At 50.9% G+C, this 26631-nt stretch overlaps 10 protein-coding genes across 10 annotated transcripts; 3 read left to right on the top strand and 7 right to left on the bottom strand.

Annotated features, from left to right (window-relative positions):
• Positions 1-1968: 1968 nt before the first annotated feature.
• On the bottom strand, positions 1969-2346 carry Z519_00998 (uncharacterized protein; the record flags this gene model as incomplete). The annotated part of the gene is made up of 1 exon (XM_016758755.1): positions 1969-2346. One exon carries the CDS (start codon positions 2344-2346, stop codon positions 1969-1971), a length of 378 nt encoding a protein of 125 aa, XP_016626004.1.
• A 2758-nt stretch (positions 2347-5104) lies between these two features.
• Positions 5105-5751, top strand: Z519_00997 (uncharacterized protein; the record flags this gene model as incomplete). Its single annotated transcript, XM_016758754.1, is given in 3 exon segments — positions 5105-5246; positions 5319-5425; positions 5437-5751. The coding sequence occupies 3 exon segments, from the start codon at positions 5105-5107 to the stop codon at positions 5749-5751; spliced, it is 564 nt and encodes a 187-aa protein (XP_016626003.1).
• Positions 5752-6426: 675 nt separating this feature from the next.
• On the bottom strand, positions 6427-8989 carry Z519_00996 (uncharacterized protein; the record flags this gene model as incomplete). The annotated part of the gene is made up of 5 exons (XM_016758753.1): positions 6427-6895; positions 6953-7665; positions 7730-8022; positions 8094-8566; positions 8922-8989. The coding sequence occupies 5 exons, from the start codon at positions 8987-8989 to the stop codon at positions 6427-6429; spliced, it is 2016 nt and encodes a 671-aa protein (XP_016626002.1).
• A 416-nt stretch (positions 8990-9405) lies between these two features.
• Positions 9406-12010, bottom strand: Z519_00995 (uncharacterized protein; the record flags this gene model as incomplete). The annotated part of the gene is made up of 2 exons (XM_016758752.1): positions 9406-10747; positions 10803-12010. The coding sequence occupies 2 exons, from the start codon at positions 12008-12010 to the stop codon at positions 9406-9408; spliced, it is 2550 nt and encodes an 849-aa protein (XP_016626001.1).
• Positions 12011-12581: 571 nt separating this feature from the next.
• Z519_00994 (tRNA-intron endonuclease) lies at positions 12582-14228 on the bottom strand (the record flags this gene model as incomplete). The annotated part of the gene is made up of 1 exon (XM_016758751.1): positions 12582-14228. One exon carries the CDS (start codon positions 14226-14228, stop codon positions 12582-12584), a length of 1647 nt encoding a protein of 548 aa, XP_016626000.1.
• A 667-nt stretch (positions 14229-14895) lies between these two features.
• Z519_00993 (H/ACA ribonucleoprotein complex subunit 3) lies at positions 14896-15148 on the top strand (the record flags this gene model as incomplete). Its single annotated transcript, XM_016758750.1, has 2 exons — positions 14896-15023; positions 15073-15148. The coding sequence occupies 2 exons, from the start codon at positions 14896-14898 to the stop codon at positions 15146-15148; spliced, it is 204 nt and encodes a 67-aa protein (XP_016625999.1).
• A 190-nt stretch (positions 15149-15338) lies between these two features.
• Positions 15339-16679, bottom strand: Z519_00992 (uncharacterized protein; the record flags this gene model as incomplete). Its single annotated transcript, XM_016758749.1, has 1 exon — positions 15339-16679. The coding sequence occupies one exon, from the start codon at positions 16677-16679 to the stop codon at positions 15339-15341; it is 1341 nt and encodes a 446-aa protein (XP_016625998.1).
• Positions 16680-17276: 597 nt separating this feature from the next.
• On the bottom strand, positions 17277-19162 carry Z519_00991 (uncharacterized protein; the record flags this gene model as incomplete). The annotated part of the gene is made up of 3 exons (XM_016758748.1): positions 17277-17605; positions 17661-18527; positions 18577-19162. The coding sequence occupies 3 exons, from the start codon at positions 19160-19162 to the stop codon at positions 17277-17279; spliced, it is 1782 nt and encodes a 593-aa protein (XP_016625997.1).
• A 1260-nt stretch (positions 19163-20422) lies between these two features.
• Positions 20423-21577, bottom strand: Z519_00990 (uncharacterized protein; the record flags this gene model as incomplete). The annotated part of the gene is made up of 2 exons (XM_016758747.1): positions 20423-20686; positions 20744-21577. 2 exons carry the CDS (start codon positions 21575-21577, stop codon positions 20423-20425), a joined length of 1098 nt encoding a protein of 365 aa, XP_016625996.1.
• Positions 21578-22439: 862 nt separating this feature from the next.
• On the top strand, positions 22440-26558 carry Z519_00989 (uncharacterized protein; the record flags this gene model as incomplete). Its single annotated transcript, XM_016758746.1, has 1 exon — positions 22440-26558. One exon carries the CDS (start codon positions 22440-22442, stop codon positions 26556-26558), a length of 4119 nt encoding a protein of 1372 aa, XP_016625995.1.
• Positions 26559-26631: the final 73 nt, after the last annotated feature.

The following is a 26631-nucleotide window of genomic DNA, read 5'->3' as shown; positions in this document are numbered from 1 at the left end:
TGGACTGACAATTTCCATCATAAAAGCCGTCAAATTCATATGCTTCAACGCGAGCTACATTGTAATGGCATAGATACAGGACGACCGGGGACGGCGCAAAGATGGCGTCGAGGTCGATATTGTTCGAATTTTAGATGCTGCAGCACCTGAAGATCATGCCGGAAATCATTCACGACAGGAAAACGTCCCATGTCCATCGCAGTGTAGTCTCGAATATTTCAAATTTTGGAGAGATGTATAATACACGGATGGGAGAATATAGCCTAGGCTGCCGAGGCGCGGCTAAAGCTTCTGAGCGATCAACCACTCAAAAAGACTGAAGAAAACCATGACGCCAATCCACCCACTTTTGAGAAACCACAAGTGAAGAGGATAGATGAAGGCGAGCACATGATCAGTCCTTAATATCCCCTCCATAATAATGCGCCATAACTGTTGCAGAATCTGGATCCAAAACCTTGCCATTGGTCACCTCATGGCATATTTTGGCACACCATTTGTGCCAGTTCATGCGATAAAAGTGGTAAAGTGCCCAAATAGTCTCACTAGGTTTACGAACAAGCCCTATTGGATGAATAAAGCCTCGGTCTATGGAGAAGCGGAACTTTGTGGTGACAATAACCGTCGAGGCACGACTCGTGCGCCGGGAACGACGCCACTAATGAACAAAGTTCATCCCGGCGGGATTGTGGTTGTGGTCGAAGAAGCGTCGGAGTTTTTCATCGAGATTAAATTGTGCCACAGAAGCCCTGCCCCGATTCTCGGTGGGATTTCGAGTACAAACCCCAATATCAGCAATTTGTAATAGGTCCAGCAGTGGGGCATCCTTTCTTTGATTCGGATAAAGACAAGAAATGCTGCTGGAAGGAAGATTAACTATCTCGGTTGGACCAATGGGGCCTCAGCTTGAAGTCTGGTAGCCGTGTACCTGGATGCTTCATCTGCGGACGATCCTGTGTCAGTTACGTCCTGTTTTCTAGCAGGCTAGAAGACTCACCACATTCTAAGATCAGTTCGTTCTTCAGCCTCTCCACCGGTATGTTAATGTGGTTCTGGCACATCTCACATTCTGATCCCCATCCTCTTTCTGGTCACATTGTTGAATGGCGTATCTTAGGGAACAACCGTAACTGAGATATGATTTACCGCTGTGCGCATGAGGATTCAAGACGGAAAAAATGGCCCCTACACGATTTTGGGGGAGGATATCCAACCCATTTTGATGAATGTTATGTGACGCAAAGACGATTTGTCTGCCCTAGCATCGGGAAAGATGAGCCTTGACGACTTTGTGTCCAGACTATAAGGTGAAAGCGAGGGCGCCCTCTTCCGTTGTCAAAGGGAGCGTCCAGGAAGATTAACGCTTTGTGCCCTTCCGGAATGGTCGAAGTTGCAGTCAAAAATTATGCAAAACCCTTCTTGATAGGTAAGCTTCAACGCAGTCCTTTCGGCTATCCACTTCATGGTTCCATATTCGTGAATAATCTGTTCAACTGGGTACCTTGGAATCCGAGAATCAGGAGTCAACCTCTCGGCTCCTTAGGAAGCGGAAAGAAGAGAAGAGACATTGGAAGAGTTTCCTTACTCCGAAGCAGAGCTTTCATCCGCTTTTCAACGGGCTGGTCTTTTTCTTCTTTAACATCCAGTCGAAGCATTATTGACATGATCAGATGAGCGTCTGCGTGTCTAGATGTATCTCTCTTGCTCAGCTGCGACCATATTGAAGAAAAATATTCTTCTAGTTGGGTGATTTCAGAATCTGGTGGACTATCCATGATGCTTGGGACAGGGTCAAGATGGGCCAAAGCTTCTGCGACTGGGATTTGATCATTTTCGTGCCTTTGAGGGTGCGGAGAGCGCTGGCTCTAGTGAGAGCATCCACTCTCGTGCCGGCGGTGTACGATCCCGAAGAGCAAAGCCGAGAGACTGTGCCAGGGCTCCTTCTTGAAATTTCCAACATCTCGACATCTAAGGACTAATAAGTATTCTCACGGCAAACTCTTCGTCCAATACGTCGTCGAATCGAATATCTGCGAGACTTTCGTCAATGACCAGAATACTTTTCGCTGCACCGTAGACGTAAGCCATATTCTGGATGGCATCGTGACGTTTGTCTTCTTCTTCGAAGGCACAATGGGAATGCAAAGGGTGTCTATCCAGATATAGCAATCTTTGTGTGTTATGGAGGTGAAGAATGGAGATGGCAATTTTGCAGTTCTTTCCATTCGCTCCGGAATATCTTGTGATTGTAATTGTCGCGGCCTCTACCTGATAGCTTCGCGTAGTCTTTCCAACTGACAGATTGGCAACGAGTTTGACTTCGGATTGCCCAGCCCACTTGACCATTCTTTTAGAAAATTTGCTGAAGTCATTATGAGCTCGGTAGATTGATCATCATTTCCGGAGAGCTGTATGATAGGAACCTTGCGATCTTTGAGGATGGAAAGGAGGCTCGTTTATGCCCACCTCAAGCAAACGACATGTGCCATTTTCCGTGACATGTTTCGTTTTGTAAAATACCGGGTCGATGTGGTGGACCTGGCATTTAAGTTGAGTACATTTCTTGTGACACCTGTTGAGCGTCGACTCGGTGAATCCACTCATATAATGAGCGCTGCTGAGTACAAGCCACACAACTGGTGAACCGAATAAATACACAAACCAGCGTCCAACGTGCGTTTCTGCCGGACGCCACCGCCTCTGAACAAGTTACGGTCATACTCGATGTAAACGTCTGATTTGTATCCAGGTTGTAAGGTCGAAACAAGAAATTCGATGGAAAGGCAGAACAAATCGGTTTGAGGTGAAAGAGCCCGAAGGTAAGCTGCATGGCGCAAAACTTCCATTGCGAGTTCGACAAGTCGTGTATGAACCTTGTGGCAAATAACAAGATAGAGGGCATATTCCTGAAGCATGTGATGGGAGACGACTTGTTGACTTGCCGGACGATTAGCTAGGACAAAGGAGGAGCGGTGGAATCCGTTATGGAGGACATCGATTGAAAGACCGAAAGATACTTTTGAGCGTGTGCAGGGATGTCTGTTGTGTTGAGATCATCCCAGTAGACAGATGGGCTAATATTTTGGCCTCGTAACTCGCTTAGGAAGCTTGAGAATGTCCTGCCATCGAAAATCTGTTCACTCCGAAACGGAATCTCGAGCCGCCGGTGTTGTGGATTAACGGGATAGTGTAAGTGATCCATCAAGCAAGGGCGGCATAAATCAGAAATGTAGGGGCAATCAAAATGGGCAAATGAATGGTAATTGAGATGGTCTGGGGGATACCCTGGACAATCTTTCTTCTGATTCTGTGCTACTGACCTAAAGCGCCTAACCATGGCAACATACCTTGGGGAAGGCTGTGGGTTTTTCTCTAAGGCTTCGCAGAGGTGAAGGCAATTCAAGGCCATTAACAAGCAAGCACTGGAATTAGAGTACACACCATCGATACTGGCGCTTCTTGGCAGCTAAAGAAGTTTTACCTACTCGGTATTAATCCAAGTTAGTTGTGCTTAACGAGTTAAGCATAAATGGTAGGTACGACACCCGGACTAAGTATACGTGCTGTAAGCTGAGCTGCGGACGAACATGATATTTGAAAATTAAGCAACCAGCTCTCGAGCCTCAGTCATGTCGAACATTGACAATATTGGTTTGCTAGTCTGCTCCGTATGCTTCTAGCGAATAAGTGCGACTGAATTTAAGTATCAACAACAGGAAAGGCAGAGGGACTCGAAATTGACATCGGAACCAGGAAAGAGTCGAATACGAGGTACTTTGAACATTACGAGTGCCACGCCCATTTCCCCCACAACCTTTGAATCGCTAGGTTAAAATGAACCATTTGCCATTGTTGCTGACGTTCTTTGGTGCACGGGCTTTTGGCGAGGAGCATTGATCGTCTCAACTCCAAGTTTTGAGTTGCTAGTTGCCGCGATCACTCCCACTTCCATATTGGCAGGCGTCAAATAAAATCCTTAAGCTCGTATACAATTTACGCAAGTCACTGAGAGAAAGTCCATTGATGCACTTCAGTCGCAGTGCCGCACTTTCACACAAACCTGGAGCCCTGGCACAGGGCTTTTTGTTTTTTGGCAAGGCCTTCGCGGACCCTTCAGTGTACGCAAATACGGGACACGTACGGCTCTTTTGAAAGTGTCCGGATGGATTCTGTGCCAAATCTTGTCTCGATTGGACAGAGATGCCGTAGAAAATATTTCAAAAGATTAGAAGGCTGAAAAAGGTGTTTAACCTTGGCTGGAAATGGATGAGCAGACCGGGAGCTGCTGCACCTATCCTTGAGCCATGAGATACTACTCTGATTCTTCTGCTAATGAGTGCTTCAATATCACAAGCATTCTATCCCTCCATTTGCTTCACTCATCATGGTTGTCTCCGGAGATAACACCCAAGTTGATGTCTGGAGCAAAGGATTCTCGAAGCATAATGAGGCGTACTACCTTTTCACTATCGCGAACGGCAAAAAGAAAGACTTCTCTAAGGGCTAGAAAAAGTTGGCGGAACAGGCGGGCCAGCCATCCCTTATCTCTACTTTGGTTAAGGATAAGTCGACCAGCAGACAGCAGCCGCTGCGTGCAATGGTAACAATCTCGCTGATTTGCCAAACGCTTTGATTGCTTTTACTGAGAAAGGCTTGGACGCTGTGAGTATCCCGACTAGGCCACTCATTACCAAACCTCACGAGGCAAGATCCAACCTGCCTTTCCCGCCAATTCCACACCTCTGGATTTGGCCTCTGTCAGAAACACGGATCCGGCAATTTCTAAAGGGATAGTAGAAGATAGGAACCTGGAAGTTCTTCAGCACGGCACCGTTACTCTAAATGTAGCTTTACCGTCGAATATAGACGGTCACATCAGGCTCAAGCCTCTCAATGGCAAAGCACAGTAACATAGCCCATTGACCCATTCAGAGCTTTAGACTTGCACAGCTTTGGATTTGAAGACCCAATTTCGCAGCCGTTGATAGAGGGGATTGACATGCTTGAGAGATCAGTTAGTGGCCCCGAACATGAATACTGACGCGAACATCATGGTCGTGTCGAACTCCGGTTTCACCAGCAAGAGGGGAAACATCCGGCGTGGATGAAGGACGGAATAACCCTTGTCTTTCGCAAACTTGAGCAAGATCTCAAGGCTGTTAGTGAACTTATTGACAAGTGGGCGACTAATGGCTGCACGAGCAGAGGGCAAATGAGCGCGAAGTCGATGGGACGATGGGCGAGAGGTAAGTGTTGGACAGGTTTCGTCATTTCTCCCCGGCGTTGAGAAAGTATTGTTGCTCACGAATTCTTGACAGGTGCTCTGGTTGCTAAATTGCCGGAAAGAGATTTAGATGACGAGAAGAAGGCGAAAACGTTCAGCGACCTCGACCACGATGGCATATACTCGAAAAGCCACTCCCCGGTTTATAACAGGCACCAACAACCCTGCTGGCGCCCGAGCCAGAATTCTTGGGACCGGGGTTCCATATGGGTCTGAACTCACGGACAAAACCTGACGAGAAGCCTGGTCTCCTCTTTGCATGCTATAAGAGCCATATTGAGGACGGGTTTCAATGTATTCAGAATGCCTACGCAAGCAGAGAGGACTTCATTCTGCGCGAGGCCGGTCTTGATCCATCCATCGGCAAGGCCCAGACGAAGTCGCCCATGACAATTCGCAACGCCCAAAATAAGGCGCACAAAGTTCCTGCATTTCCCGAATTGGTAACGATGAGAGGCGGCGAGTAGTTCTTTGTGCCGTCTATCTTTGCTTTGCGAAGTTCACTGGGCCAGGAATAAGGCAAGTGACACTCGGGAAACACCAATTCGCGGCATGGTAGTACTTTTTGTTATGTTTAGCTACTTGAATACAGTAATGTGTGAGAGATATAGGACAAGACGTACAGTGGGCGAGTCGAAGCTAGACCTAGAAGTGTACCTCTAGCAACGCTGCTTTACCTGCAAGGCTTATTTATAGTTTACTAGAGAACTCCTATGCCACTATAGGCGCCATGACGGTCGAAGGGGGGGAGGGGGGAAGTCCTAGCCGTCTACGGAGGACTCGGTACCGAGTAGAGGAGGGCCTCCCAAGGTGAGTATCTAGGGGTAAAGGTGACACCATCCGCGCAAAGGCGCCCAAGCTTTCCGCTGGTGACCAGATCGTACGACCGGTTTGAGTCGCAAGGCGAGGCTAGGATTATTATTCCTTGTAGGCTTCCCTAATTCGGTTGAGACGGAGGGGGACATCGGGCGACATCACCGGGGGATGGGTTCAGAGCAGGCTTTACTCATCTTAGCACTCCGCAGTTTGCCCTTCAATTTCCCGAGAGGTCGCAGTACAACCTGGCATCAACCCTGCAAAAACTCGTTCGTCACAGCGACCAATTATATCCCAATGATGCTTACAAATACATCGGATGCGCATCATCCTGCGCACGATGTCGACGCCCACACATCGGGATCGAAGTCCAACAAGTCCTCCTCCATCAGTCCCATGACGTATCTATTCCCTGAGAACCAGTCCCCCAGCCCCGGCGCTTGGTTCACTGCAGGGTCACTTCCGAGCCCAGGTTCGTCGCCAGTGACTGTGCCCTCGCACGGGTGCGGCTGGGAGATGAAGCCCAACTGGGACAGGTACATGTCAAAGTCGTTTCCCACCATGGTCATGTCGTGGTCATCCTGCTGTTGCACCTTGGCCTCGACATACAGAGCGGCTACTTGGTAAAGGACTTTGCAGAGACGATGCAGTTTTTCGATGCCTTTGGACATGGACAGCACGGGCTGGAGACCTGCTGTGAATTGCTCTAGGCGGCGGAGATCGTCCGCGCTGGATGTCTCAATAACATGGCAGAAGAGGACAATGAAAGGAGTAAAGGGAGAATATAGGATTGTCCTGCCCTGTGTGAGCAAAGCACGTTCGGTCGTAGTTAGTCGGGAGGAAATGACTCACCAATGCAGATAGCCTGCCTGTACAAAGGGTTTGTCCGACGTGATCCTCATGCATTCTTCGTGAGACTTGAACGCCATTCTCGCCGCTTCGAGGCATTCGGTATTAAACGTGCTGGGGATACCCGGTGCACTTGGGATCGCGCGGTATATCAGAGTCAGGGAGGCCAAGTGGCTAACCTCACCCGACTTGAGGATCATGTCCAGCGACATTGTGCGCCATTCTTTGTCCTTGAGACTCCCACTAGATGCTTCCATAATCGTCTTGCTTTCCCGCTTCATGGCCGTTCTCAACTCCTCGAGCTCCTTCCACAGATGTTTGATCTTTTCAACCAAGAGTCGCGCAGTCTCGATCCGTTGTGCTGGCTGTCGAGCCAGAGCCGTTGGACTGTACAAGTGCTCATACGTCTCGCCCAGTACGCTTCCGGTCTGGATCCAAAGGTTGATCGCATTCTCCCATGGTTCCATTAGATGGTTGTTGCTAAAGCGGCGTGGGGTCGAGATATCCCAGTCTTGCATGACCGACGCGCGCCCAAAACGCAATGCAAGGCCCTTGTCCAATATGTAGCAGAACCAGAACATGGCGCCCTTTATGTTATCGGCCTCGCCCTGAGTAGCCTGGAGACGATGCCAGCCTAGCGTCTGGCAGATGGCAGCTGCGGCACTGTTGAGTTGCCACCCAAGCGTAAATTTTGAGATCTCGATCGAGTAGGTAACCTATTTCGCAGTTAGAAAGGACATTACGGAGGTAGCCGGCAAGGAACCCAAATAAATAACCTACACCAAGCAGTAGAGCTTCAACTATTTCCTTATTCGGCGGTAGAAGGAGCGGCAGGTTGGCCAAGGCAGTCTCCAGGTTGTCCCTGCACAGGTAGTGATATTGTAGGTAGTCTTGGCTTTCGGACTCGTCCATGAATGACTTTTCTTGGAAAATGTAGTATAAACCGGCATTCACAATGATGAAGATGGCGGTGCTATAGTCCTCGGTCGCAAAGTACACTTTCCGACAGGATTCTATAAAGGCTTCGACGGTGATGAATGTACAGCTCATCGTAAAGATCATGGGCGGTGTAACTGCATCGTGTTAGATCCTTGGCACGAACCTGACACTGACTGAACGAAGTCCGTCGGGACGGTCCACTGACCCTTGATCTCGCGTAATAGCTTTAGAACAACATCCGTTGGCGGTAACGGTAACTGGCTGAGGCCTCCCTTTGGCATTGGTTTCTGGTGAGCAAACGTACTCTCCTGGGACGAGTCCTTTCGGTGCTGCATCTGGACCATTTGTCGTAGGGACGCCAGTGCATTCTCGATGTTGGGACTAAGTTGTCGACTGAGAGAGGTGTTCGTTACTGCCTGTTCAAGGAATTCGCTAGCGAGCACGGTGTGGGCTGTCATGGAAGAGTTGCCTTCGAAGGCATGGTCGTTGTCTCCATCTGCCAGTAGTTCCTCGTATACAGAGCTGGACTCAGCTAAGCTTGGAGGTGTGTAAGTTCGGATGGGGGCGCTGGCGCTTCCCGAGGCAGATCCGTCACCACGGTTTAGAGACGTTGTAAGATTGCGGAGCATCTCCTCGATTCCTCCAAGGCGGCTCTCGAAGTGGTCAATCTTGCGTTCGCTAAATTACCATTAATCCTTATTCGTAGTGAGTAGTGGACAAACAGATGTCATACTATTGGTGGGAGATCAGCACCCTTTGCCTGGCTTGCCTGGGCTTCTGCCCTAGGCCCGTCCAGATGCATTCCCTCTTTGCTATCCTGCAATTGGAGCATGGGCTTTCCTTGTCACATCGTATCTAGACCCCTGATCAGCATGTGGCATAGTGTGGAGGATATGAGAAGAGAGTACCTTTCGGGAGCGACACTGGTCACACTGTCAAGTTCATATAGCGCTTGTTAGCAGATTGAGTGGCTCATGATAATGCAGGTCTTCGAATTAAGGTCTTGGAGATTAAAAAAAAAGACGCAACACACTCCATACAGGTACATACAGCTCTTCGCAGCAGCCCAGACCGGTCCGGATCTTCGCCCGCTTCGGCCATTTGATTGGGATCTACGTGATCGGATTGTTCAATTTTGAGAAGTCGGCGATTCAATCCGCGTACGGAATCCAGAATCTCGGTCTCGGTGGAGGAGCGAGGCTTGTAAGTCTTCGGAGCCCGCGGGTAGAGAAGGGAAGTGAGGAAAGGGACTCAACCATATGCGTCCTGGATTCAACGTTGATGTTTGATCTTTGGGCAAGCTTTCGCATCGAGCAATGCGAAAGGGGCCACCTGATGGTTCCGCGGAGCCCCGAAGCCGACCCCGCAAAACAGGAAGCGTTATGGACCCCTTTTCGAATTAAGGGGCAAGGCTGAGGCAAGGCTAGCCAACCTCTGATGAGATGGAGGGGCAGCATCTACCGAGTAAAGTTCGAACAAATATCGACTTCGACATTGTGATCTGCCACCACGCACGGCTAAGAAATACACCAGGTCTGTCTCGGAAACTCTATTTCAACATCCGGAAACCAGCATTTCTCTCTGAAGTCTGGGATAGCTGTAATAATCCCCCACACGGTCTGTTCGGTAACGTACGGCGGGCGATCTACCTTTTGGAGTAACCTTTCAGTGTGAAGCACGCAGATATATGAACCGTAAATGACCTCGTCTTCTACTGAACAGTCAGCAAGCAAGACCGCCCTGGTGTTTTTGGAGTTCTCGTCAGGGACCCGCTGCATGACAAGTCCGTAGGCCGTGCCGGTGGGAATGTTTGCGATATCCCAGTATGCTCTGCCATCGGGACGAAGCCCGGTGGTTGCCCAAAACCGCTTTGCGGTGGCCCTGGATTCGAAACAGAAAGTCGATGTGAGGGGTTTGGGAATTGTGCCGAATAGCAGGCCCGGGAACGTAACGACTACGCCCCTGTTGGAAATTTGCAAGGGCAGTTCGTCTTGGGTCTCTCTCCGCGTCAGGAATGCCACTTCAGTTTCTCTGTCCAAGTCTAGAAACGTCGATGGTGCCCAGCGGAAGCCTGGGGAAGTCATTTTGGGCCCGCGCATGAAGATAACGCTCGGACTTAGGAGGTTCTTTAGGGCGGGAAGGAGTGCTAGCCACCTCTGTTCTCCATCGTCGTCAACGGCGAGGACCTCATCAAGGCCTACTCCGAGGAGAGTTGCGACAGAGATTGCTTCGTCGGTGCGCCAGCTTGTCGTCCGACCTGAAAGCGCAAGCGCAACAGCCAGTAGGCGCGGTTGAGCAGACATTAACTCGAGTTGCAAGCCCGCGACGGTAAGGGGGAAAAGCAGGAGGTTTTTCCGCACATCCATGGTAATAACCACATCGCTGGACGCGCTCCACCGATGGAAGTGTACAGGGAGATGGATCAATCTCTCATACCCGTCCGATAATTGCAAGTGAATTCGCTGGGCAACCACGGCTTCTTGAAAGGTCCACATTCTTCGAGTCCAAGTTGACAAGTTGAGTTGGTATAAGATATCGTTCTCTGGCATCGAGGAACTGCAACGCATCATGAAAGAGTCTAGAGCTAGGACTAGCGCGGCGTTCCTGAAGCAGCCAGTTAGCTTGAGGATGGCTAACTTGCGAGTCCCGGGATCAAGCGGCACACATAAAGTGTCCATCCAAAAATACAAATTCTGAGGAGACGTTGTAAATGCGACTAAGATATTCTTCAGTCCGCTGAATATCAATGACTTCACATTGGGAATGTCAGCCCTAGAGCTTAAGAGGATGTTCCGGAGCTCCAACAATTGGCAAAGAGGAAGTGAGTTTGAGGTTGGGTTTCCCAATCCATCAGACCACCTTTCTGTCATTAGCTAGCGCTGAGAGAAGTTTTCTATATCATTGATCAACTTACACATGTGAAATCGCAGTGAAGGGGATACTGGGCTCCCACTCGACCACTTCAAGTTGAACGTTTAGGAGACGCGACTTGCCGTCCAAGAAGCGTGGCGTTCGGAGTGATATCAAGGGAATGCCACCACTGTGTAGGATGCTTTGGACTTTCTGAATATCTGGACTTACATGACCGCAGTCACAGACAGAACTTCGCTTCCCGTACCAAGCGCGGTTGACCCGGCGCAAGACAGCCGAGTGTGGCTCCCACCATCGGGGCCTGAAGACGAGTTCTGATCTGGCGTGCTGGGTGACATATGTGGCCTTGTCAATGTTGTTTGCCACGCAACGACTCCCCTGGCATTTTGAATGATCGAGGCCGCGGTTGGGAATGGAGCCCTGTAGATAACCGTAGTAGATGAAACGCATCCCATATCGATGCAACAAGTATGCTAAAAACGCTTGACACCAGCCAAGATCTTGCATCTTTTCAAGCAACCACTGGCTGCCTAGGGGCCGGAGACTGAGTCGTGAACCATAGATATCCACCAGTTTGTGCTTGATAGTCTCGGCCAACAACACGATTGAGAGCTCAATTTCTCCCGGCAAAACAGCCCGAAGGAGCTGCTGGAAATCACGATCCTCGGCATCCCTGGCAGTAGATGTTGCCTCAGCGAAGAGGCGAAGAATGTGAAGCGCTACGTCTACCTCAGAGTTGATTCTCCCAAATGCGTGCTGCCTTTGCTCCTCGGAGGCCGAGCCCGCCTTGCTTTCCAGATCCTTTAATCCCGAAACGAGAGCCTTTCCTGTAACAAACAGTCGCAGTGGCGTCCCGCCATTTGGCAGTTGATCCGGCGGACTAAGAACGCCCCGGCGATCCAGATCCTGGAGGACTGTACAAACCCTTTGATGATCCCGTTTCAGAAGGCGGGTGAAGTAATTCGTCGTTGTAAAATCAGGCTGAACCACAACGAAGCTTGACAGGTGGAACGGTATCTCTGCAACAGAAAACACAGTTTGGATAATGCCAAAATAAAGCCAATGCTGAAGAAAAGCCGCTGCAGTCGAAGGCTCTTTCCCATCTAGCTCTCCCCTGAGCAGCTTGGTGATATCCCAGCCAGATCGCCTCGGAAAATCCTCGAAGCTGCCATGGTCGTAGCTGGAACATCCGAAGAGTAAGGCCACAGGCAATTCGTGCTGTCGAACCCTGGGCAGAGGAAGGTAATCCATATCAAGAACAATCCGCCAAAGTGGTCGATGCCTCGAGAGGCTTGTATTCCTAGGTCAACATGGGGGTGAGGCGGCTTGATGGAAGCCCAGCGTATTGTTGCCTCTCCCAATACATGACAATCTCTTAGCGCCACCCACCAACCCTAGGCTTCTAGCCTTGATATAGGTCGGGTCGGCCCGGCGGATTTCGGGTCGTAGGATGTTGGTAGCTTCAAGGTTCGAAACAAACGAGTTCCTCGATGGCTGTGAGATAAGAAGTTTGGCTTGGAACGAGCAGGAGTCAAGGGTTTATCTCAAGTCATTCAAGGAGGCTTTAATGTTGCCTAGGGACCAAGACAGACAAGGTCAACTAAAATATGTAGTTCTGGAGGCAGGAAGCGCATTCTCTTCCTGCTCGTAACATTGTAAATCCTTCATGTCCGCGATACAGATCCCGGGGTATCTAATGTTTACATATCCTTGCTTTCTGAACATGCTTTTTGGTTTCCTCGTTCATAACTCCGTCTCCTTGCACGGAGATTCATCAAAAGCAATCAATCTTTTCGTCAAGCATTGGGGCAGCTCAAGTCTCTCATTCTCGACTGCGGTTCGGCGTCCATCTCCTCACATTGACATCCCGAATCTTATATCTTGAAAACAAAAAGCCTATATCCACGTCCTTGCGCTTCTCTACATCTTTCAGTGGCGGCGGGACGTCCACATAACAAAGCACCAACTGTTTATGCACCTGTGCCTGTACTCGATTAATTCCGTGTAACCACCACCAACTCTTCCTACTTGTTTTCTTCTCAATTGCTTTCCGTTGCTCCGGCGACGTAGATTCTGTCCAGTACGGATCGGTGTACGAGGGGATGATGGCAACTGCAAATTCCGCATGAGAGAACGCCGGACCACGGTTGTACAGGAGGTAGTCGGTGGAAAATTTGACGCCGCTCCGTACAACCCAGCCCAAGGAGCGATAGTGGTGGTAGACCGTGTAAGAAATCATAAAAGGGTCGTCAGGCTCAGCCGGAACAGACAGGGATCGGGGAGGGTGATACGAATGACGTCGGAAGAGGGAGAGCAGAGAAGTTGGGGGGAGGACAGTATTGCTGTCATCGCAGTAGATATCGAGCACACCGAGGGCGTAGGAGAGGAAGAATGCCTCTTCAAGTGAGACATTCAAGTGCTCTTGGTTTTCTTGTTGAACGGGCCTTTCGCTTTCCGGGATGGCATCTTCAAGCGGCGAGGTGCCGGGACTTTTGATGGGCGATATCACGGGAGAACTGAGGTCAAATTCGCGTGCTTCGATAGTGGGAGAGAATCGGACTATTTTCGTTCTCTGCAGTCGTTTCACCGGCCGGCCTTCAGCTTGACTGGTATCTGAACAAGTTGATGTAGGCGGCGGAGTTGGGATCCCATTCGCCTCGATTGCCTTTTTCCACTCCTCAAATCCATGTATTGAGTCGTTTTCTTTGTCTTCTTCGGCCTCAGGCGTTGGGGTCCCACTAGCTGATTCTAATACACTCCCAATGTCACTGATGTTTTGAGCATTTGTTTTGAGAACGTTTTCCGTTAGAACGCCGTTAATGTGGCTGTTTAGACTACCATTCTGAGGCAGCTGATTCAATTTCAGCTTGTCGGATGTTTGGCTTAGATTGAGATCGACGTCGCCGTCCGGCTGTGACTCTGGCGCCGGTTCCTGCTCAACGCTGTCGTCCAACTCGACAATAATATTGCCGTTTTGCTGCGACTCCTCGGACAATTTCTGATCAATCTCTTCTTGCTCCTTCCGTGCCCGTTCTTGTTTCAGTTGCCTCCTTTGCTCCCTTCGAGATGCTGTGTTCTCTTCCGCTGTCCGGCCTTTCTTCTTTCTATTCTCTAACCAATTTGGCTCACTTCGGCTGAGACTACCTCTTCCAAAAAACCCCATTTCCCATAGTTTGCGTATCGTGTCTGGGTCGGTGACGTGGACGGAGGAGGTTGCCGAAGAGAAGTAGCCGTTGTACGTCGGCCGAGTGGGCGGAGAAAGGACTTGGACGAGATATGAGAGGGCAATGGCAACTAATGACAAAGGGTTGTGGGGGATTAAAACAGGAAGCGGATGGACTTCGATGGGGAGAAGATGGCGATGAATGTGGTTGTAGTTTGGTCTCTTGGGCCGTTTCGGGGGCTTCGAGGAAGGTAGTCTCGTCGACGAGGCCTCAGGGCTCACGGGAGGTGCAGAATCTGAGGCCATGATGGATTCCTAGCCTAAGGTCAGCCTTGAGGAATTTTCACATGTTCCAAAAACAAATTCAGAGCCAGCAGCTGAAAGTCGATCCCTCAGATACCGTTGTAGTCTAATACATAAAGCCAACACTGAAGAGAAGCTGAAATCAAAGTGCAACCTCCTCGGCAAAAGCAAGATTGTCATCATCGGGAAGATGGAAATGTCGCGTGGTGTGATTCAGAATTGGGCATACTCACGTCCGTATCCGGTCTGCCGTGTGGTGAACGGAAGCAATCAAAGGAGGAATCAAAGTGAGGTGAATTCGTCCATCGCAGGCAGTCCTCGCCGGTGGAGTGGAACAAGCGTGCCGTTCGGAGCAGAAGACGAGGTGCAAGTCACTCGAAATGGAAATATTTCTGCCAAATGGTGATAACAGCTGGTCTGGTTGGGTTGCAGAGGCCTCACTCATCAGCCTTTGGTGGTCAAACCAACTGCAATTTTCGGGTGGTGAGGTTCGCGGGGAAATGTTTGGCGACGGGAAATTTTGAGGTCGCCGGTCGCAGATTCTTGCCCTGGTCTGAAATTTCTCCAACACCAAAAATTACACCCAACCACGTCCCTGCGATTTTGAATCAACTGCGCCCGCGACTTCTCAACAGACATAGACGCAAGCAATAGGACAGCGTACGACACAATGCATCTCATGTACACCGAAGACCCCGTTACGGGCAAGCGAATCTACACGCTGAAAAAGGTCCTCGACGGTACCGTCACAAAATCCGCCCATCCTGCCCGATTTTCGCCAGATGATAAATACTCGAGGTACCATTTGTGGTGCGCTGAGTTAGAAAAACACTAACACAACTCGCAGACATCGAGTGACTCTGAAGAAACGATATGGGCTCCTTCTGACACAGCAGAGTGCGTTTCCTGGCCGCGCGATCTGACCTCCGAGAGCTCGACGACTGATTTGTTCGCAGATAATGAGAAGAAATGACGGGATTCTCAAGGCGTTATGGAGTTCGGCGTCATCATGCAAAAGCCGGAAGGGGGCAAAGGGAAAATATACCCAGACAAGATTCGGGGGAGAGGGGTGTCACAGCGCATTCAATGCATTGATTGACATGATCAACTATGCTACCGCTTTCTCGAGTTGACTGTTCGGCCAGCCCCTACCCTCGGTCTTCCCGTGGTATGGCCTCTGCCCCCTGAAAGGATGCCTGGCAGTATATCCTCATCCATCAGATCCTTTTCCCTCCTCGTATCCCTCTTCATCTGCGCCATGGCTCTCACGTACTCCTTCTGATCCTCTGCCAGAATCAGCTCATTCCCCCATCCACCCTGGCCTCCTCCCCCGTGCCGCGGCCCTCGCCATTTTTGATTTGCGCTGCCACTCGTCGGTTTTGGAACCGAAAAGACATTGCCTTTATTGTTCCATTGCATGTTCTTCTTCAAATGCAACTTCACTTCTCCTTTATCATTGGTCGTACAAGTTACCCTAGTCAGGGTGGGTTTCCCGCACCGGGGGCAGAACTGCTTAGACAGGTCCCTGGTGGTGGAGAAACAGGCGTGACATCTCAGGATGAATTGTTTGATCTGCGAGATCCTTTGGCAGGTCTTGGTGGAGATGAGGTTCAGGTTCATTTGAAGGAGAACATTTTGCATCGCGAAGTCGCCCGTCATGGTGGCCACTTGGAGATGTTTGGGCAAAGACTGTGACGATCTGCTGTTTCCAGATTCATCCAGGGCTTGTCGGCGTTTAATGTTGGAGGGGGTGATCCATCCTTCATCTGAATTGGAGTCTTCTTCGTTCTCTGTCGGTTGTTTAGATATTATCTCTGACGGGAGTGCTGAGGGTTGTGTTGCTGCCTCTGTTCCATCATCGCCGGCCCCGATTGATTCCTCTGCGTTGGCTTGCTTTTGGCTCTCTGGCTCTTCGAGGGTCATGGTTTCCACCTTATCCTCAATAAAGTCCAATTCTTTTTCTGCTTCATTTTCCACATCCTCTTCCGCATTCTCTGTACTCAAAATCTGATCCTGACTCTCTCCTTCCTTCACCGCGTCCTGCGGCGGCGGCGGCCCCCCATTAAGTCTCTTCTGCCCGGGGGTCGTCCTCAACCTCCAATTGCCCCCATTCCTCTCACACTCGATCTCATATGCCAATGCCAAAATCTCAAAATCAGTGTGACTTAGCACGGCGCCGTCGCCCGTCTTTCGCGCAAACTCTCTCACGACTTTTAAACTCTCGGGGTTCGGCGATCGTATGGTCAGGAAGGGTTTGTAGAGGGTTTCGACTCTGATCCTTGCTTCTTCCGTCTTGATTTCAGCGAGGACAGAGGGTGTGGTCACTAGGACATGGCCGTTGGCGACGAGGGTGGAGATCCCAGGCGTATTGAGCAGGAGCGGCGAAGCGTCGAGGATTATAGTATGAACGGGCTTCTTCTCAGTTTCTTGAGACACGGGAGAAGAGTCGGTCATGCCGGAAGGGCTTGTTGGGTTTCAGTGATTGCGGGTTCACTCGTTCCTGCTCGTTCATGGTAACATGGATTAAAGCCTGGGCTTGTGTGCCACAAAAATTCAAGTCGCGATACATAATACGTCAGGGCCTGGGCCAGGATAGGCGGCCAATCAGGCCCGACCAAGCGCCTAGGTGGAGCTACTGCGAATAGACCATATTTCTCCCACCGTGCCCACCTTATTCCACAGTATTCGGTCCTCCTTCCTCTTTCTATCATCAGTCTGTGAAAACTGCTTAGCGGGATCAGGGTAGGCGTTTCGTACATCGCGAGCTCGTACCTCGTACGTTGTGCGTGAAGGCAGATCTGCAACCCTATCGTTTTTGTCTGTCTGTTGTTTATATTGACATGAACCATTCTCGATCCGCCATAGCCACCGAACTAGGCCTAACACCTTCTGAATGGTAAATCAAACAGAGTTGAAGCAATCAAACGAGAGATGACCCTTCCACTCTGCAGCAAATCCAAAATCCTCCACAGGAGAACAAGTCGTCCTGTTCAGTCCTTGACAGAGTGAACTTCAACCAAACGATGATACCAATCTCACATCCCTCAAGCGTTATCTGACCATCCCGCTCCCCAGTCTCGGCATACTCTGCCTTCTAACGAACTGGGCCTGACTTGTCCTCCTCGAATTCAGTTCTCTCGAAGCATTTGTATTCGTCCTCGAGAGCCTTCTAGACTCCGAGGTCCCAGATGCGGAAGGCAGGTAGGAGAGGCGACGGCCGTCATTATCGGCGCGTGCATCTGCCAGGGATTGGGCGAAGGGTGATCGCTTCCGAAGGGTAGGGCCATAGTAGTAGATGACATAGACGGCAAGGACGAGGAGGGTAGCTATGCAAGCGAGAATGGTACAAGCATAGTTCAGATGGCGGCGACCTCCAATATCTGCGAATTATGGCATTAGTCTCACACCTTCAACACAGGACACAGTCAAGCTTACTTTCAAAGAACGGTGTAGCTGGAATGGTAAGAACGCCGGCAAGGAAATCTCTCGACCACCCATTGCCGCCCGTGGCAGACGCAGAGTACGGACCGTAGGCGCAAATCATGTAGTCGATGGTGGCCATGTAGATGGCATAGTTGGCTAGACCGACAAGAGCAGCGAAGATCATGGAGCCGATCCAGTGAATTGGGGGTCCTTGAATTGTCCAGGCAAAACCAAACAATCCAATAGGCAAGCAAGGAGCCGTCCAAAGAAGCCACCAGAGCCGCGATTCGTACTGGGCTTTTTCGTCGCCTGGCTTGGATTCCCTTTCATGAATATTGCGCTTGATGGCTGGAATGAACGAGATCCACGCAATGACATACCCAATCCCCAGGGGCAGAAAGGCTAAGCCAACTGCAAAGACTGCAAAGTGCCACTGCGCATATACCAGAGAGAAAGATTGAATGAACATGAAGATGAGCGCATCGCTGAAACCGCTGAGTAGCGATAGTGTGAGGACGATCGGCTCGGTAAGGAACATCTTGAATGGCCGGATCCAAGTGATGAGGACTTCCTTAACTGAGAAGCGGTCTCTGAAAGGTTCGAGTTCGTTCGGCCCCCAGATGTTTTCACCGGTGGCTTTGCGTCTTCTCTTCGCAACTCGGTTCATGATGATTGTCGACCGCGTTTCGGGGACCAGAAAGAAATGACAAGCCTGGACAAAGCCACCAAAGATGAGCTGGATCCAAATCGTCCACCTCCAGCTGCTGACATATTGTTCAACAAATCCTCCGACTATTGGTCCAAGGACGGAACCGAAGACAGACGAGAAGACCACATAAGCCACAGCACATTGCTGGTTATCCGAATCCCACATATCGGCTGGTAGGAGGTCAGTGAAAGAGTAATGCACAAGGCGGGAAGGACCGACCGATCATTCCCAGGGTCACTGAGCCACCAGCAGAGCTGAGGCCGCCTAGGGCTCTTCCAACCATGATGGATGCAAAGTTAGGGGCCAAGGCGACCGGAAACTGCCAAATGTTGACCAGGGTCAACGAGAGCTGCAGGATAGGCCATCGGCCCAGTTCCTCGCTCCAAGGCGCCCACAGCTCGCAGCCGAACGCATAGAGTACCAAGAAGATCATGGCGCCGCACCGTGCGGCTTGCATACTGACGTGGTATTCCTCCGAAATACCTTTCAGCCCATTGGAGTAGAGGCTAGTATTGAAGTTCATGGACAGTTGAACCAGGAAGATTACAGTAAGGATTGTCCATTTCTTCCATTCGGGATAGGCGTAGCCGAGTTCGCTCAAGCAGTCCTCCTCAGTGATTTCGATCTTGTCGAAGGTTTCGGGTTCGTCTTCGGATTCCTTGTCGGCCTTCTGTTGAAGCAGTGTCCTACCGACCTGCTCCGCTTGTTGCTGGGCATCGTCGTCTGGCTTCACTGTAGATGCTCTCTCCCACTCCCCGTTTTCCTCCTTGCCGTCAGTTGAAGTCTCCGACTCTGCGGAGGGCATGTTGAATTGCGGATGTCGATCACGCGGCGCCATGAGGAAACAAAAAGATGCGATCGGAAACCAGTGATCGCTTATCCGGGCATCGAAATGGCAGCCGTAACAATTTGTCCCCAGATCGTGTCAGCAACTGCAAACGGGAAATATGGGGGAACGGAGCAAGTATATACAAGTTATGCTTGGGGGATATGGATGGGAATCCACCCTCCACAAGAATGCCTTAGTCAACTAAGGGCCTTGAGTAGCAAAATACGATGGGCTATGATATCAACAGTATCCATCTGATACCCTCGAAGTGGAGCAGGAGGATAACGGTGCGAATCAAAAGCCAAAGCTCTGCACAATGACGAAGGAACGATCACGGCCAGCTTCCAGAAACCTTGGACTAGTCGGGTGCAACCTTCAGGGCGAGAAGCTTCGAGGCAGGCGCGCCTCTCGCCATCCAACCCTTCATTCATCATCCGATACATTTGGTATATTGGGTAGCTGGATGGGGGGAGACCGACTGCACGAATCCAGGCAAAATAGCGGAGGTCAAAGAGATGGCAAGCGAAAATCCCTCTCTTCTGCGTGGGTACGTGTGGGAAGGCTGGAAGAGGCTGCGTGGCTTGAGGATGGGACTTTGGGTTGATCTCCCTCGCAGCCCATCGAAGATCATGATGGCGGCACCAGTGGTGATGACCATCCTGATATTATCAACCGATTGAATGACGTCGACGGTTCGCTTTCAGGCACCATCTGTGCCATCAGGCCTTGCGCCGGAACCTTGGAATCAACAAGCAGTGATCTGCTCGGGAATCGGCAATGATGTGCGTTTAAGTGGGCGCCGAGCATTTTATATGGTTCCACTGGCGCAACATGAGTCAGCTTGAATACGGAATACAGATCGTTGACAGAGCTTGAAGAGGGAGATATCCAGGGACCTGGTCGGGAGAATGGCAATCGTAGCCATGGCAAATTCATGCGGGAGCCGTCCATGCTGCCTGTCACATGACCTCGTGCCGCTATACTTCATGCTCCATACCCATCCATCATTGTCCACCGAGACCCTCAGGCCCCCTCTGGTGGTCATTCGCCGAGATCGACATTCATCCTCCAAATCCTGCAAGCTTTGCCATAACTCCATCGACGTTAACCCACATTTTATCCAGACCTGGCCCCTTTTCATTGTGTTGTAACATTGCATTAATCGTGTCCGAGGTACCAGCCTTGGGTAGATGAGCACCAACGCCGCGCTGAAAGCAATGCTCAAGAGCAACTGTCTCATGAATAGATTGGGAGCACTCTTTTCCTAGCTCTTTGTTGCAGCGTCGGGAGTCGCCCAGAGTGAGTTCCGGCAGCTCCGCGTCTTGCCATGACCGGATTCGTCGTTGCGTTGCTGCCGTCCGAACCATCATCTTGGAAGACTTGTAGGGTATTGATCGCCCAGTAAGCATCGGCAAAGTCTTTGGGATTATTCGCCACATAGTCTTCGCATGTCGGTGCCAGAGATGCACAAGACGACGTGTTCCAGACGGCGCCAGCCCACTACACGGAATCAATCAGCACAGGCGCGCTAAGCTCAAAATACGGCGATATGCTTACCTGCCCGCAGAAGGTGGTGTCAAAGACGATCTGGAGATTCTTGAAATGATCGTCGATGTTGAATGAGCCTTGGAAGAGCGAGTTTGGGGTACCCCAGTTTTCGGACGGTGCCGGATTGCTACTGACAATATCATCGGGGAAGGTCCCTCGTGGAAAGAACCATATTTTGATGAAATTCGACGTCCATTCGGTTGCAAAAACACCTCCTCCGGCCTCATTGAACTCGGGTCCAAAGGTCAAATTGGAAATGTCGCCAATTGAACATCCCGCATTCATGGGTTGATCGGGGGCATTGACGTCGCAATTCGATGTGATCAATTCGCCTGAGAAGTCGGTGCCATTGCTGATCACCGCACCTTGTCCGGTATGCAAAGTCATAGAGTTGGTAGGTTGGTCATTTACTCCCTCGACGATATCGATCTCTCCGTTGTTCGGCCAGTCCGCCCCCACCATCCAGAACGCAGGCCAAGTGCCACAGACACCGCCCGGCATGTGGACAATGTCGGCAATGACTAAGGCATGTTGAAATGATTGTGTTGATGAGACTCGTACAGCAGCTCGACCCTGTGGAGCGACGTTTTCAGTGTCTACACCCATATAAATGGCGAAAGATGCATTCCCCCCCTCTATGAACCCTGCTATTCCTGTTGAATTTGCCTGCTCCAGAGATTGGAACTGTACGAGACCGTCGGTGGGATCCGGGTCCGTGAAGAAGTCGAAGCCTTTCCAGAAGGCGTCTCCGGAGTAATCTTGGATCAACTGGTACACAGCCAAAGTCGGTTGGAAGACGATGCTGACCAGCAGCATGAGCATGAGCAGGGAAGTTCGCGCCATCCCGATGGCGATGTCTTCTACCTGAAAGGATTGAGGTTTGGTCGAAATGAAGGTTTCTTTGATTGCTGAACTCGCAATAGAGAGTGTGGGAAGGAGAAAGGTACAAGCCGTGATTCAATCACCGAGCGACAGTAGGAATGGCGAGCAGGCACAAAAAGAAGAGCAATGTCGCAAGGCGAGCAGAACGAAGGAGAGGCTTGCAAACAGAACCTGTCAAGAGACGAAGGGCAGTGAAAGAAAATCAATCTACACCTTTTGATATGAATAAACATTCCCAGAGTGAATTCGCAGGGAAGGGGCGCAGCTGGGAAACCTCGTGCATTTTTCTGCCGGTACCTTTTACTGGGAGGGAATGCCATTCTTGAGATTGTGGTCCTTCTGGCATCCATCGTGCTGAGTCTGGAATCTGGAATCGGGAATCTGCCAACTTGGAGACATGGGCGACCACCTGGGCAGCCGTACTCAGTCCTCACCCTAGGGCGGGCGCTGTCAACGGTAGGCGATCGTAGTAGATAGACAGTTTGGTAGTTTCCAAGCGGGCCATTCATTGAGCCAGTCGAGATGAAAACGCGTTGACGAAGGTGAAACGAAGGCTCAGAGGAGTAAATGAGAGTGATGTGAGGTGGTGAAACGCGTTTCGGCAATCTCTCTCCATCCCGCCGCATCGCGTTCGCAGGCGCCAAAATCGTCTGGTCACTGGTCACCGTTGGTCGACGCCCGCATCCGAACCGACCACCAAACATTCTTCCACTGAAACGACCTTCTAGCCTCCAAGATTCTTGTTGCTCTACGCTTCGACTCCGTATTAGCCCATTGCGCAAGATATGGCTGTTCTATTTCAGATCCCCCCTTGGCCGCTATCATGACCGCAGTGGTACCGCCACAGCCCACTGCGCCCACACCGACAGCGAAACTCGATACAACGACCCAAACGCCTATTGCTGACCTTTCTCCCTCCCACACAGAGCCTGCTGCCCACATCCTTGCACAGGTTGCTCTTGTCTGGCCCTATTCTAGCTCAACAGGAACACTTGCCTTATTATTAGCTGATCCTGACATTCGCAGACGGAAATCTAAGGGCCAGGTTAAAGTCGTATTCCGCAGCGGGTGCGCAAGAGAAGTTGCAAAGACCCAGGTGGGCATTGGGGATACCGTGAAGCTTGCATTGGTCGGTTGCGAGTGGAAAGAGACGGGCAGTGTTGTTTCTACACCAGGCAGAAAGATAAATTGGGACCTTGAATACAGTACTCGTGTCCTTCTACAAGTCCTACAAGGAGACCAAGAGACAGTCGGGGTAGATTTTACCGGAAATGAGACCAACTCTTCAACTGCAAATGGAGTACTTTCCTATCTCCATGGAGGTGCCGACGAACGACCAATGCTCAACGGTGTTATTCATCACCAATCCAGTACAATCCATGTCCCATACTTAACGCCCAGAAAGCCAGTCGGAAATCATTCCATCGGAACTTTCATTGATGCTGCATTTGAATCTTCGGCGGCAGACGATGGCTATATCCTCGGTCGAGGTCGAAAGCGTACCAAATTCGCGAGAAGCAGTGGAGCATGGAGTCTCATCGATTTCGAAGAGGACAGCCATTTAGGAGCCGCCAAGAAGGCCGACGTGAACGATGAAGATGCTGCGCAAGGTCAAAGTCCTCAAGCTAAAGAAGTTGTTCTGGCACCAGAACCAGCTGCCCTCGGCGAAGAAGATAAACCGGAACCTCAGACGGCCAGCAAAGTCTCGAGAGAGGATGTGCACCAATTTCCTATAGTCCAAGCAACTGAAGAAGACGTGGTCGACATCTCGAGCTCAACTACTGCGGATTCAATATTCCCTCGCCTGGTGACCCAACCACTGGTGATGGGCCCGCCTCAGACGCCACTCAGAGCTTCTCCCCACCTGCTACCTGTGATAAGTGGTATGGATGATCTTGACGCCAGCGACGGCTCGGAGGCTGCGACCACACCGCGACTTCTTCCTATACCATCTCCAGGACTTCCTCTAGTGTCTCCGTTAGTCCATCGTTCGGGAGTCGAGATCGGATATTTTCAGCGATTAGATGTGAGTATATCACAATTGGACGCGTCGAGCGAGAAGGAGAAAAGGGCCATAATCCCAGACATCCCGACAGGGAAGTCGATTGATCATCAATCACTACATTCTGATGAGCCCTCAGTTGTTGTAGAGGAGATCTCAATGTCACAGGACCCGGTCGAAGGCTTCGAGACTAAAGTTGCCGCGCATAGAGACACTGTGCAGGTATCTCCCGAATCTGAAATGGAGATCGAAGATCAGGGAACTGCAAAGAAACCCGCATATGAGGCGCCACAATGGCTTTCGTCACTGGAGTCCAGCATTGATCGAGAACTTTTTCATTCACGAAATGAGCCAGCTGCGCAAACTGAAACCCAACGCACCCCTCAAACCGCCGAAGTTGAGGATGACGATCTCTATGGCGCTCCTGTTGATATGCCGAAGGCAAGCGGTTCTTTTACGACGTCACCTTCAGTTGAACAACCTAGGAGTCCGCTCGATGTCCTTGAACAATTTCTGCAAATGTCTCCAGTCACAGCCACTAGATCCTTAACTCCCTTCGAATCGACTGGATGGAAAATTGCGCCGAATACACCTCCGCAACAGGTCGCGCCTGAAAATATAGCCATAGAAACTGAGCATGAAAAGACTCCAGTTTCTGCTGTCGAGAATCGATCCCCTGGCATGTATCCGGAATCACAGTCGCCATTTAAGCAGAACCGTGATCACCCAGCGAGTCCCGACAACCTCACTCGTCCTTCTTCGAGTCAAGCCTCACGGCCGCAGTCACTCGATGGGAATATAGATGAGCAGGATCGCTTCAGGGAGTACGTCAAACGTCTCTCTCAGGGTTTTGTCAATGTGGGATCCTCGAAGCAGCTGATACCTGATACCAAATCCTCTCAAGACGGCACTCCAAGTCAGATAGAGGTGGACGCCGATGTGTCAGCGGCGACGATCAAAGTTGATGAAGAACCTCATGTCGAGTCCACCGAATATATTGCGGAAGATGTGGATCGGGGGACGCGTCAACCAGCGATGATGGAAGGAGTCAAAGATAAACATCTTTCATCTGCTGCAATGGGCAGGGAGATGAAGCTTGAATCTAATCTAATAGAGCATGTCGACACGCACGAATCTCATGCACTGCTACCCACACCAGACCAGTCCCAGGTGCAACGCTTATCGCCTGAGCCTGAAACACCGAAGGCCGTCCAAGAGTTGACGGAGGCTGCGCTTCTATCACCCCGTTATACACAACAGGAGATCGAGGGTGATTCGCAAGAGTCTGTATTTCCCATGCCAAAGGAAGCGACCGCAGCTACATGCCAGGAGACAGAGACCGTATGGGTCTCACGAGGCGAAGCAACGCTGTCAACGCTTGCGGAAAGAGCTTATGCTATGCAAGAGCCATCGCAGGAAACTCAGAAGGGATCAGACGTCGAAAATGGCCCTCTGTCGCAACCAATGGAGGCAGGCACAAGTCCTGCTATTGTCAAACCCATCTCCACGCTGCCTCTTGATACAGTCACACCTCGTCGAAGTTCACAACGGTTATTAGCAAGAAAGTCTTCCGTGGCAGCGAACATATCTAGTCCGTATTTTACGCCTCGCAAGTCCACTCAACAGCTTCACCCATCACTAATGCAGAAAGAGAATATACATCCGGCGACGGACGACAGCAGTCTTCCGTCATCGCCAACGCAGGAGGACGCGGAGGCGCCGCTACTCTCGACTGTAGTCCAAGAGGTCGAGCAGGTTGACCCTGATACTGTACTTGTTTCCCCGTATCGCAAGACAAACAGATCTATATCCACCAGAGACACGGGCACCACAACCCCTCTTGCATACTTTACTCACTTGCGCTTGTTGCATGAACACTTCGGTCACCTGGTAGACGTCATTGCCGCATGCACAGATTCTTCGCCGGAACCAGAACAGTCGAAAGCTGGACGGAAGGATTATCATACTATCCTACGACTCGCGGATCCTTCTCTCGCCTCTGAGGCGCACTCGGCAATATCTGTTCAAGTATTTCGACCTTTTCAGACAGCACTTCCCACAGCCCATCGCGGCGATGTGGTCGTCCTTCGGAACTTCAAAGTCCAGACCTTTCGCAGACAGCTCATCCTATTGAGTACTGACACGTCTTCCTGGGCAGTGTTCAAGGCCAGAGCCGGCGCGATCATGAGCTGGTCAGACGTGGTTATTTCTGGCCCTCCTCTCGAATATGGACCCGCTGAGACAAACCGAGTCAGGCTTCTGTTTAGTTGGTGGAACAGGGGTGGTGAGGAAATGTTCAATGTTGAGCCTCCCACACAAGCGGGGCATCTACAAGCCGAAAATGGTTCTCCCAACCTTCGTCATGGTTCTCCCAGACTCAAAGAATCACCACAAGCCAGTCGTAAAGTAACGCCTACAAGCCGTCGTCGAAAGACCAGTAAGAGCGAGGACTTTAGCAACGGAGGCGAGATGCTTGAGCATTTAGGATCCCGAACTAGCCGGGTTAATGCGAAAGACGACGACAAAATTGCCGACAGGAGAGACGAAAATGAAACCTTTCCGCATCCAGCCAACATGACTATCGGCACTCACAGCGGCAATGGAATAACAGGTGCCTCTGTACGTCGACGAAGGGCCAACGAGACCGACAACTTCGGCAACGAAGGAGATGAAGACGTGGCCCTGATTGGTGACGATTGGGAACAGAGCACCCCTCTTTCAGACAAAACCAACCGACGCAGAGAATCCACCATTTCTACCACGGCCCCTTCAGAATCCGGGAAACCATTCACCCCGCGACGGAGTGCGAGACGTAGGAAGCGGTCTCCCAGCCTCGTGCATGAATTGCGGGATGGCACCAGGTATGTGGACGCCGACCGAAGGAGGAGTGGCAGCGTTGTGCACGAGTTGAGGGATGGTGCGACTTATGTGGACGAATAGAACAGTATTTCCGTTGGTGTTGCTGTTGGTGTCCCCTGTTAATAGGATATCGGCAAGTCATGGGCTGCCTTTC

Source organism: Cladophialophora bantiana (genome assembly GCF_000835475.1).
Source record: "Cladophialophora bantiana CBS 173.52 unplaced genomic scaffold supercont1.1, whole genome shotgun sequence".
NCBI lineage: Eukaryota > Fungi > Ascomycota > Eurotiomycetes > Chaetothyriales > Herpotrichiellaceae > Cladophialophora > Cladophialophora bantiana.
This window is presented reverse-complemented; position numbering and strand designations above follow the sequence as displayed.